The sequence below is a fragment of the Perca fluviatilis genome, chromosome 13, assembly GCF_010015445.1.
Source record: "Perca fluviatilis chromosome 13, GENO_Pfluv_1.0, whole genome shotgun sequence".
NCBI lineage: Eukaryota > Metazoa > Chordata > Actinopteri > Perciformes > Percidae > Perca > Perca fluviatilis.
This window is the reverse complement of record NC_053124.1, coordinates 19991362-20004632: the sequence shown is the minus strand read 5'-3', so window position 1 is coordinate 20004632 and position 13271 is coordinate 19991362. Positions and strand designations below refer to the sequence as shown.

Below are 13271 nucleotides of genomic sequence, written 5' to 3'. Positions count from 1 at the left end.
CAAAGGCCCATCCCTTTTATTTTGTTGAGGAATTAAACTTACAACTCCCCCACAAGGTTTAACAGTAAATCCTTGCATCCACAGACTCATCGTCCTCCACACTCTCTCCGCACTGAACACCTACACTACACTTCTGCTGCCCTGATACTGCACCAACACCTGGGCTTATGCTTCTCATCCAATAATTTCCATCCTCAGCATATAACTCTAGACAACAATAGCTTAATGGGACAGCAGACCTTGTCAACTTGAAATGGGCCAGCAAGCAATTCAGAAACAGCATTTTAGCAAACACCTAGAGACTAATGGAAGGGCTGACCCTGCTGGATAAATCATACTTCAATTTCACACATTTTCTGCTCATGTTGTGTTAAATTAATGATGATTAACAACTGAGCTTGATTTTTTTGAGCATGCTTTACCAGCTTTCAGCTTTACCGTAAACATATCTTTAGCCTATTAAGTGTCAAAATAAAAGTAAAAAAAAAAATCTTTAAGTTTAAAATCTATCTGTTTTGTAATTTTGTACATGTTTGTGCACTTCAAACACAATCTCTGTTGTCAGTCCAGGGGTGTGTTTAAAGTAGCAAGGGGGTAAAATCGTGTAATGCTGTTTGAATGGGGATTTCAGGTAAGCTTATTAATATTTAAATCAGAAGTTATGCAGTCACAGCATGATAATTTAAACAGTGGGTTAGGTTAAACATGACACAGATGATCAGTCAAAATTAACAAAGTAATCCATTGTTTCCAGTCACATATCCATGATTTGTAGCAGTGGTGGTTCTAGAGGCTTTTAGCTTGATGCCAGCATTTTTTAGGCCTTTAATTTGCTGATTATTTCTCAACAATGGAGTATTATCTGAAGAGGCTCTGCCACCTGCAGTGGCTTCACTGAATGTTTGAGTGTATTTGTCTGTGTCTTCCTCTCTCCTCTTCACTACTTCCTCTTCTCTTCTCTCTGATTCCCTCAACATAACAAAGAGTCCCCTCTGCTCTCATCCTTTCTCGATCAGTCCCATTTGTTTACTGTTTTGTCAAATCTTGTCTTTGTCTTTCCCTTTTATGTGCCCCTTTTTCTCACCCTTTGTCTCCCCCTTGCTCTCTTTTTCTCTGTCCTTATCTCTATCCTATCGTCCCTTTCTGCATGTGACTGACAGTGTTATAAATTGATTTTCAGCCCGGTGTGTTCCCTCTGTCTCTCTCTAGGCATTTCCCTTATTTAGCCTCAACCACTCCAGGGTATAGTCTAGACCACGGGCCGACTGTCAGTCAGTGGCAGCGTGGAGCAGTCTAATTCTTGGCTGACAAGCGTTCCTGACAGCAGGAACCAATGGGACGTTTCAAACATGCTATCTCTCTCTTGCTCTGTCTCTCTCTATTGCATTTTCCCTTTGTTATCTCTCTTTCTTCTTTCATTCTCCCCGTCTGCCCCCGCCACTCCACTCTTCATTTGGTCACCCTTTCTTGCTTTTAGTGTGACTACCTTTCTGTCACTCTGTCAACCCCCAAACCCACCACCACCACCCTTTCCTCTCCATTTCCTCCATCTTTATTTCTTTCTCACTTACAAAACCACCTCAAGAAAATTAACAGATACCATATTTTTTTCAGAAACATGGACAGCTCATTTAAATTAACTAACACTGCACTCGTGCGCACACATGCTTGCACACAAATACGCATCTCATTTTGCCCCTGGAGCTCGAGTGCTGCTGTGATCTGAATACTGATTGGATGGTTTGTCTATCTGCAATGATTCGATTGGTCAGTTTGTTCCACTGGGAAAGCCATTCTTTAATCATAAATGAGAGTCTATGAGATTAGAGGAATAGCCCTTTAACAGAATCTGGTATCACTGATGTCCCCAGAGAGAGGCAGAGAGAGAAGAAGAGAGAGCGGCAGAGAGATGAAAGAGAGACGGACAAACGCAAACCACAAAGAGAGAGGCAGAGAGATGGAAGGGATTTAAAGCATATTTTTCTCAGAGTTGGATTGGTGTAATGTCACTACAGTGCTGAGGATGAGAGTAATATTTTATATTACAGGATTTGGGCACACCCACACAGATATGTGTCATACGGAGACATTGCTGGCCCCGCAAGTAGGAGCTGGGGACGCCCAGCAACCTTGAGGGGGTACTGTGGGTCCCATTCAAATGAAGAATAGAGTAATTGTACTGTTTCCTCATTTAGCAGTCAGCAACATGCGGAAATGGCTATATTGATCACAAGGCTCCCTGTGGAAAATGACAAGCTTAGTAATTGATTTCGCCCCCTCAGAATCATCAAGCTTATATCAGGATGTCGGAAGTCACATTATGTTACTGTATGGCAATGGCAGGCTTTTATTCATTTATACATCAATTGTGGTTTGGTTTAAATTATTATAACCACTTCATGATGTTGTTTCACTCACTGTCTTTATAGGCTTGAGGCGGCTGGAGTCTGTATGCATTCATTAGCCTTCTGCCTAAGGGCACATACTGCTGCATCAAAAAGCGTAAGGGGCCGTAGGATGAGTTGTTACAGGTTGAGAAGGCAAACCAGAATCCATATTGAAGGCTCGTCTGATGGAAAGACACACGCACAATTTACAAACCTTTGAGGAAGGATTTTACAATTCTGGAAAGTTTTATCCGCAGCAGTCATTTTCTCCTCCATCCTGTTGCTTGCAAGAGTTTTTTTTTTTTTCTTCACAGTGCTCCACGATACAAGCTATTATGTATTTGGCCACCTTTTTTGCTCGACTACTCTGCGTTTTATTGCTACAGCCCTTTGCGGCTGCTCCCCTGCTGCACCAACAAAGTGATATAATTGAAGCTGATGTAGGGCCTACATTTTTTGACCCAGAGAAATTGAGAAAGACTCATTGCTGCCTAACGCAGGCTGTAAAATATCCTGAACAGGTCACAGGGCCAACACAAACAGACACTCACATTCATACCTACTGGCAATTTTGGACTTGTTCTTGGAAACTCCACACAGCAAGGCCCAGCGACTTGTGTTGTTTAGTAGCAGCAGTTACACAGAGCCTTGATGATGTGCTATTGAAGTCATAAAAGTAGCCCTGACTACATTTTCAGAAAACTTTACTGTACTGTAAAAACTGGACTGTCTTGAAAATTATGTGACGAGTCCCGGCATAAGCCACTTGTTAAGCTTGTGCTTTTTTCCTGCAGTGTATTATCTCAGACATTCAAGATGAGATATTGCTTTGAGGAAAGAGATCAAGCCTATTGCAGTCTAGGGTTCATTAAATCCACTCAATTCAAGAAGCATATTTTCTTCTTTGTCTTTAAGCTTCTTTATCCAGGGAAAGTTTTGCTGAGCATGCACGCTCTTTTCCAGCTAAACCCTGTTCCTCATTAGTACCAGTGCATATATTCACACCTGGGAGCTACACAGACCAACCACAAATCTTTTACTGTTTGCCAATTAGCATCTCTATTTAAGTCTTTTGGGGAAAATACCTTGCTTAAAGTAAGACTCAGCCCAATGTCTTTTTAGTTTTAAACACACATGCCCTGTAGACTCTAAAGGTGGCTCTGAAAAGTTTGTAGTTGTCTCCGTTGTTAAGGGTGACAGGTGTAATCATCTTGAATTAGCTGCAGGGTGCGAACTACGGGGGAGCTAGGGGGAGCTCGGCTCCCCTTAATAAGACATGGGCTCCCGTGAAAACGTGATTTGTGAAATTTTGGGGGGTCTCTAAAAATATTGACAATGTGTCATTTTGACGTGCAATTTCAGTTTTGTGTAATGTGATCATCGTGGATTATTAGGCCTATGTGTAAAACTGCAAAAATATCATTCATGCATGTTGGCGATTTGAACCTAATTCACTTCAATAAAGATAACTATACATGCTATTCTTGTTATGAGCATCAAGGCGTGGCGGCGCTGCGGTGCAAATTCAACTCATGTTTAGTAGGCTACATGTTAACTCAAAGATTCGCAGAAAAAATATAAACGTTGGAGGCCATTAATCGGCGCGCAAAGTCCTTGAAATCCATTCTGCAGTAAGCATCATATAGCCATGGCAAAAAGAAAACAAGGCAGTTTAATTAATTTTGGTTTTACTAAGAAATTGTGTAGCGATGACGTTAATAGCACGACTAATTCACCTGTTGCAAGCCCTGTTAGCACACATCCCCCCGGGGTGACAACGCAAGAAGAAGCTGAAGAAATAATGTCCTCTCTGATGAAGATGATCCTAACCCCTCTTGCTCCTCTCTCCCGTTAAATTGGAACAGCCAGCAGTGGAGAGACTGGAAGAGCCGATATACATGGCTGTTTGTTAAGGATGGAAGCTTGGGGTGCGTCGCTAAGGTCTAATTGAACGGAGGAATTATGGTATTCTTTGGTAGCCTGAGTAACTTTAACCGTCTAAAATCTCAAAAACAGCCTGATGCTTTGTTCATAGACTTTTTGTGGCTGGCTGTTTGCTGTTTGACCTATCTACTCCTGTCGATAAAGTATAATAGAGTAAATCCTGTAGTGTATACACTTGTAGCTGTTCTGTATCTTTGTAAGTCATTGTAAGTTGCAAGCGCACAACCCCCCCCCCCCCACGCGTGTGTGGGCTCCTCCGAAGGCCACAGTATAGTTCGAACACTGATTAGCTGCATTTATGAATTCCAAGACGTGACGCAGTTTCATGGTATTGCCAACATATTGCTAAATGTACTGCTTCTTCTCACACTCAACACAAGCATGTGTTGGTTTGTGGACATTACAGTAGAGTGACCCCCACTTACTCTTCTATTGGCCAAAACAGCTCCAAATCACTAACATTAAATGAATACAGAGCGGCATATATGCTTTTTCAGTATAGCCACACTTTGTATGTGTTTGTATGGGGTGTGGTGAACAAAAGGTGTAGTAAGGCGGTTGTGGAGGTGGCTTTGTGTGTGTGTGTGTGTGTGTGTGTGTGTGCGTGCGTGTGTGTGTGTGTGTGTGTGCGTGCGCGCGTGCATGTGTGACTCCATGAGACTCCATGTGTGTTTGTGAAATACTGCATGGATTTGTGTGTATATCCCTTAAATCTGCCTGTATTTATGTGTGTGTGCATGTGTGCCTTTTTTATTATAGTGTGTCTATGTGAACCTCCATGTGTGTTTGTGTATGCCTGTCTTCCTGTGACCCTGTGTGTGTGTGTGTGTGTGTGTGTGTGTGTGTGTGTGTGTGTGTGTGTGTGTGTGTGTGTGTGTGTGTGTGTGTGTGTGTGTGTGTGTGTGTGTGTGTGTGTGTGTGTGTGTAGAATGTCTGTCAGTTTCGGTCTGGTAGTCAGCATAATTAGAAGTCTCTCTTTTACCCCTGTCTCCTTCTCACTGTTTCTCCATCTCTCTCTCTCTCTCTCTCTCTCTCTTTATCCTCCTCCCTTCTCTCTCTCTCTTCTTTTTACTCTCCGCTCTCTCTTTCTTTATTTCGCCATCTCTCTCTCTCTCCCTCTATGACCCTCTTACACTTTCTCGCCTCTATCCCTCTGAGTGATGAGTTTTAAAGCATCCTTTCATTCTTCACCCAATGATGAACGAGGAGGAAATCTGTCCTTTTCTCTCTGTTTATTCTGCTTTCTATCTCTGTTCTTCCGTCCCTATTTCACTCTTTATTCACCCCACCCTGTATCCTAGCTATTGAGTTTAATGAAGTTACTGCATCTTAGACTACGACACCCTCCAATCTGTTGAGTTCAGATAAAATTGTGAGGGACTGAGTTATATTTTCTCGTGTGAACTGTAGGCTACAATTATGGGGTTTATTTGTGATGGCTTTACAGGTCAACAATTTTACATGACAAGTGTTTTACTGAACATTATAAAACTGATTCTTAATTGCCTGTAGGTGCTAATGCATGTGTTATGGTGGCTATGTTTGGGAAATAGAACTGGAAACATCTGCTTGTTTTTTGTCATAACTTCATGAACCACCAGGTACCTGTGAATCATTGGCCTGATTCAAGGTTGAATACATGTAATGCTAATTCAGAGTTTAACCACTAGAGGGATCATTTAAATGTTGTTAAATTAGGTTGTTTTTTTTGTTTGTTTTTTTAAATGTTGCTTTTCACCATATTCCCATGGTAGTTTCCATTTCCACAGAATATTACCCCTGGGTCTTCAATGTTACCTGTCCTGTTTAGGAGCTGTTAAATAACTCCTAACTTGTCTAATTGTAGGTGCATAACTACATCTCACCCCTGGGACTTCAGTAAACACCTCACTTATTTCATCATCACTCGAAATAAAGTTCCAATTGCACTTTATAATATGCTTAATTTGCAGCCTCTCGACTGTAACATGTGACACAATAAGGCCTTTGTGTGAGCTCCTGTTTTTGTCCTGGCAAAATGTATCATTCTTCTCCAGTAATAAGGTTCTATTGTGACCTTAATCCTGTATCTTGTCCTCACAATGCTCTTGCTTGATGCACTGCTGCATGTCAACAGACTGGGTTACAACATCTCGATTGCAGTCACATAAGCATCAGTCAATCTGTGTATTTGGCTGTAGGAAATATTGACAGCCATTGAGCAATATTCTGTTCCAATACATGGCTTTCCTTCAGATGGAAGCATGCAAGATCCCCTGATCTTAAAAAAAAACATTATGTATATAGTGCCAATATTGCAAATTAATTCCAAAATCGTGTTAACTATAGTCACATGGGTTTAAAAAAAATCTTCAGTACCAGACTTATTAGATTACCTCATCAATACAGTATACCATCTGAAACGAGGTGGTGGTAAAATAAGTAAGTAAAGTAACTGTATAGTTAGGTGCATGCACTAATAGAAGTAAAAAACATCATATTTAGGAAGTCCATTCAATTAGTTTGATAATTAAATCATTTGGAGGCATCAAATTAACTGGCTTTACCTTAAGATCATATCTCAAAGCTTTATGATAATACTACTGCTACTAATAATAATAATAATAATAATAATAATAATAATAACAATAATAATCAATGAAGCCAAATTTGAAATCAGCGATTTAATTCAAAAGTTGAGTGTTATCTTGGACATGCTGGGGTTGTTATATCACAAAGAGTTTAATTAAAAAAATTAACACATTGGATACAAGCTCTGATAAGTCTGCCTTTTCTTTTTAACTGGGAGTATTTGTTGTCCTCAGGTGAACCACTGCTTCGTGGAGCATACATCTTTTAAACTTTGATCATAAAATGTAATTCCTGTTGGGAACCACATGGATCTACCATTTCTGAACTGGGCTCAAATGGCAGTTCAATAAGTTTCTTTTCTTGCTGTGCTGTGCACAATCTATCAGACGTGACATGGATGTGTAGGTCTGTGTGTGCTCTCATGTGGCTCTGCCTTTCCCTCCCGGTTTCTCAACATCTCACCTCTGATTGGTTGTGAAAGAACAGATACCTGCCCTTAATTGCCGGTCAGATTGCCATTGGTCATTATATCTGTCACTGTGATGGTATTGGAATTGTCTGGTTAGATGAGAGTTGGACAAACACACAGGCACACACATATATGGAGACTCACACTTTTTTTGGTTCTGTCTTGGATAATTGGTTGAAAAAGCATCCAGCAGGATCACGCTGCTGTCCCTGTGGCCCTGGCTGCCATGGTAAATAACGAGGCTCATAAACATGAAAGGCAGGGGGATGATCATTCTGAGTTGAGCTTTGCACTCAGAGGAGACCAATTAAGACCTAGGAGTTCAATGACTTTAAGCATATCATTTTCAATTAAGCACTTTCATTTAAACTTGGAATGATACACCAAAGTCATACTGCTGCAGCATTAAAGGCTATTGTAGAGCATTCTCCTTATTTTTGTCTTTTACCAGTGATATAAAACTGAAGATAAAACAGACAAAAAAGACACACCGCCACTATATAAAATATTTTCTAATACAGTGATTTGCAACATCATCTCACAGCAAAAAGACATTGTATCAAGCCCAATACAATAACAGCAATTTTCTTCTCTGCTGTAGTGTCCTTGAGCAGGATGAGACTAAATCCCTACCAGCTCCAAGGGTTTCTGCTCTGTGAGCTGACTCTGCAGTCTGACTCTCCTGTGGAGCGGAAGAAATGAAGAGTTTCTCCATTGGGGATCGATAGAGCATCGAAAAAAAATGCTCTGGACCGACTTCACTTCTGGACACTGCAAGGTTTTCATCTAACACCTGTGGTGTGTTTGATATAAAAGGAGCATTAAGATCAAAGGGAGAAGATAATGATCCTGATGTGAACCGTAAAGTCCGAGGAGATCAATTACATTTACATTTTACAATTTAGGCATTTAGCAGGCTCTGGAACCCGGAGAGATTTAGAATAAGTAGAGCAGCAGAATTTGCTTCACCTCTAATTTATTAGTACAAGCAGCCTGTAAAAGGAAGTGCAAAGGATAAAACAACACACTCCTCTTATCCACATTAACAACCCTTTCCAATGGTAATATTAAGTTGTGACAAAACCACAGAAGATACTGATTACTGTCTGTTAATATTGTCTATTTGGAGACTAATAACACAGTTCCCATCAAAAGTTTATAAACCATTGTTACATGTGCCTCTGGTGTCTGTCTTGTTTTCTCCCTCTGTGTCTCTCTCTCTCTCTCGCTCTCTCTGTCCCTCGTTCTGCCCTCCTCCCTCTGCCTGTTGCACACTGAGTGTAATCAGTGCTCAGGTAGTCGTGGAGGTGATAAGAAGGCAGAGAGTGAAGGGACAGAGGCACATGGACAGCAAGCCAGCAGCACACTTTTAAAGGTCCCATGGTCATGGAAATTTCACTTTGAGTTTTTTTTAACATTAATATGAGTTCCCCCAGCCTGCCTAAGGTCCCCCAGTGGCTAGAAATGGCGATAGGTGTAAACTGAGCCCTGGGTATTCTGCTCTGCTCAGATAGAGTAGGTCTAGACCACACTCTATAATTTACAAAGACCCAACAATTCCAGTAATTCCCCCAAGAGGAAGCATTTAGCGGGACAATGGCGAGGAAAAACTTCCTTTTAGGGAGAAACCTCGGGTGGTGAGGAAAACTTCCTTTTAGGGAGAAACCTTGGACAGACCCAGGCTCTTGGTAGGCGGTGTCTGACGATGCCGGTTGGGGGTGTGATGAACAGTGGCAATAATAGTCACAATAACAATAATGGAACTATGACTAGAAATAGCAGTTGTAATAGTTAATGGTGTAGCAGGGCACTGCAGGGCATTACAGGGTGTAGCAGGACGTAGCAGGGCACTGCAGAGCGTAGCAGGGTGTAGCAGGGCATAGCAGGGTGCGGAGCAGGACCACGACGACAGCTGCAACCATGATTAAGGTGCCACCCTAATCCTAGGAAAACTGCTGTGCGACAAAAAGCATAAGGGCTCCCGGGAATAAGCTCCCCAGAGCTAAGTTGAATGGCACATTCAAAGGAAAGTGGCACTGGCTCTAGTGGCTGTAATTCTGCACCAAGGCTGAATTTCGGGAAAGAGACTTCAGATACAGTATTAGGGGACCACTAAGGCCTATATAAAAGCATCCAAAAAGCATCCAAAAAGCAGCAGACCTTTAAGGAGTTTCCTCCTCACCATTTTTCTCCTCAAGCAGGTTTGTGTTTCCCAAACTCCATGCACACTTAGGTGCTGGAGTTTTGTTATTTTAGTTTATTATGTTAGTTTGGGCTGGATTATTCGTCTCTCTTGTTTGATCTAGGATTAGTTTGACCTTTTAGGTAATTTAGGGGGAGACGCGGGGAACGACGGCCCATTGCGAGGTTGGTTCTGCGTCTTTCCATCTTTTGTTCTTTTTGGCCGGGGTCTCCAGTCCCTTTTTATTTCTCTTTGTTTGCTATGTTTGGGAATATTTTTGCATTATTTAATAAAGCTTGTTGATTAATTGTTAACCTTGTGTCTGGCGTCCTTTTTATATGTTACATCCTCCAATCCCTTTTGAGCCTGGGTTTGTTTCGTTAAATGGAGGCCGTAACACCATTTTAACTTAGAAATCATATTCATGCTTTGTTTCTTTCACTTAACTCACCAGTGAAATAAACCTAGACATAAGTTAAACTGAATATAAACAAACATTTGAAAATGGATGAGATTTTGAAACATAGCCATGGTATAAGCCTGATATTGCTCTCTGAGGTGTTCCAATATTGAAAATAATGTCATTAATTATTGGCTGGTGTGACATGTTTTGTATGTTGGGTTGCTTTACTATGCAGAGAGAAAAGTCAACATAATGTCTTTGCAGTTGATGTATTTGTTAGATTGGCATCTCCTCCTCTACTCCTTCTCTCTTAACTTGTCTCTTCCACCTACCAGCCTGGCAATACATACATAGAGCCATGATGAAGAGCCTATTGTAGCTCATCAAGATCTAGTTGTATGTATTCTCTCTCTCCCTAAAGTAATCATGTACTGCCTTTGATGCTGCATAGTGTGCAAGAGTTTGTGTCATATCTCTGTTGTTTTTTCATCCAAATAGACACAGTCAATGTAGATATATACCGAAACAAACGGTTATGTCCTTCAGTTATAAATTGCTAAGTTGTGTTCAAAGGCATTGTTAAAACTGACCTATTGTTGTCACACATTTTGACGTCAGTAATCCGTTAGCAAAACCGAAGGAATAGCCAGCTTTTGATTTTTTACAGGCCCACTGGGTGAATCCAAGAGAATGCTCTGGTCGCTTATTGATTTTGCCTTTTAGTCAGGTGGAAGGGGTAGCCCAGTGACAACTGAGTTCCCCCACAGTCAGAGGACCTGGGTTCAAGCACCCCATGCTGAATGTTAGTATCAGCTCCTGGGGTGCTGCTCTGAAACAGACCCTGCCCTGTGCCCTCGCAGTGGGGGATGCCCGTGAAAAGAGTATGTTCCTAGCAGCACCACAAATTACAGATCCATGGAGCTACTGTATAAGACTTTCAGACAAATACTTGATTCAACAGTTTTGGCGCTAGCTACAGTATATATTCCATTAATATGTAATCCTACATCGGCATCAAAGAACCAGGATATATCAGACCCAGGCTGACCTACTTCGTATCACTCATGCTGACTTGTGTATTATTTCTACATTGATGTAAAGCATTAATTTGCTTCAGTACCAGACTGGCACTTTTTAGCGCTGTTACCTGTAAAAGAAATAATGAATATTCAGCCACCAATATTGGACTGGGCCAGTAGATCAGTACTAATGAATCCATTTAAAGTTGTGTAGAAATGATACGTGTATTACCATGTAGTGCTGTTGGGTTCAGAAGAATACAGAGAAGTAGTGTGTGTGTATGCATGTGTGTGTTTGTGTAACTAATCGTGTGTGTGTGTGTGTGTGTGAGAGAGAGAGAGAGAGAGAGAGAGAGAGAGTACCCTGCAGTTGTTACATGCACAGAGAAACGCACATGGATGCACAAAGACACGCATACAATATTCTGTCCTTGTCGGTGCTGTTTTGTTGTGTACTTTAATCTCTAAACCTAATAAACCTTATATATAATTTTCTCTCTCTCTCTCTCTCTCTCTCTCTCTCTCTCTCTCTCCCCCTCCTTTCCTTTTTCTTCTCTTTTGTCTCTTTATCCTCTTCTCTACAACACCGTAACTGTTCTTTGCCACAATTTTAATTTCTGATAAGAACAAATCTTTTTTTCTTTCTCTTCCCCACTTCAGGTTTCATCTATACATGTGGCGGTACACTGAAAGGCCGAAATGGCAGTATAGAATCGCCAGGCTTTCCCTATGGCTACCCTAATGGGGCGAACTGCACCTGGGTCATTGTCGGGGAGGAAGGAAGTCGAATCCAGCTGATGTTCTTGTCCTTTGCCATAGAAGAAGAATATGACTTCTTGTCCTTGTATGATGGACACCCACACCCTGCTAACTTCAGAACCAGGTAGGACCATTGTTTTTTTTTTCCTTGTAAACATGTGTGCAAATGTAAAAAACTGGCAAAGACAAGGTGGAAATTTTCAGTTTTGTTTTGCTATGAGTCATAATGTAATGGCAGTATAATGTTAAGTAAGACAAATTAGAACTGTATTTTACACACTTTATTTGGACCACTTTCACAGCAAATTATTTGTGTTCAACATCCTCTAATCGCAATTAGAAAGTAGCACAGCAAACACAGCAAAAACACCTGTTATGGCATATAGCCCATTGTTTATTATTAGGTCACCAGTGATGTGCAGCCAGTTTTCAGTTGTCTAAGCTGAAGCTATGAAAAGGTACTCCTTTGTTTTTTTGCCAACTGATGATGAGCTGTCATGAAATAATGTGTTTACATGATCAAATATTAGGGTTCATGAATTTAAAAGAAAACTGAAAACAAAAATGAACCAGACAGATGTACTGGTTCTATTATTGAATTTATCCTATTTTTGGAGTTTTGGTATGAATGCATTTTTTTTTGGAAACCAACTGTTTTATAACGACATAAACAACATATTTTTCAACAAACATAGACAAGATGTTATCGGTGCTGGGCTGGATTCTCTCGAGCAATACTATTGCAGCGGAACAAATGACCTTGTATAGTGACAGGGTGCAAATTGCCCAGGCTCAATCAGTGATACTGCGGCTTCCCTTTAGTTATTGAACTAGTTTATCGAGCCCCTCTTGCAAGACACAATACCCAGAAAGAAGCTCATTTCAGATAAGCTATTAAACTCTCTTTGCCTTATGATTTTATCAGGCAATCAATAGTGCCTAATAGCATCTGTCTGTGACTCAATTCACATTCGACCGCAATTAAATTATTATTAAGTTATTTAATTCACTGTAAAATGTGATGCAATGGAGATTAGGTTTTGACTGTTGCACAAGTTGGTCCACAAAACGCTCCTTGTCAACTCTGGATCTAAGAACTTTTAAGGTAAATATTTTTGCTTTGTTTATTCACACAGAAGCAGCTTTGCATAGACTTTTAATTATTTGTTTGTATGAGGTACATACCTGTCAAGTATCCCGTTTTGGCCGGGAAAGTCCCGTATTTTACCCTTCTTTCCCGCCGTCCTCCCGTATTAGTATTTTCCCGTAAATCTCCCGTATTTTAACCTGCGTTATTAAAAAATAATACCCCGGGTCCAAGCGGAGTAAAAAAAAAAAAAACATTCCCAATCTGAGCTCTGTCACTAGCCTCGCGATAACTGCCACCTGCAGTAGCCTACTACAGGTACTGTAGGTGGCAGTTGTTAGCGAGTGTGTCAGGTCAGATGATGAGTGACAACGCGGGGAAAAAAAAGAAAAAAAACAGAGACAGATGATGGACGCTACGACAGAGACGGTGCGCTGCCAAAACTTATGA

The 13271-nt window shown here is 40.9% G+C and overlaps 1 protein-coding gene across 1 annotated transcript in view; it reads left to right on the top strand.

Annotated features, from left to right (window-relative positions):
* The window catches only part of csmd3b (CUB and Sushi multiple domains 3b), a 383486-nt gene that overhangs the window by 71908 nt on the left and 298307 nt on the right, over positions 1-13271 (top strand). The window contains exon 2 of the mRNA XM_039820294.1: positions 11636-11858. Within this exon, the coding sequence (XP_039676228.1) occupies positions 11636-11858 (223 nt within the window). The remainder of the gene's footprint in view (positions 1-11635; positions 11859-13271) is intronic.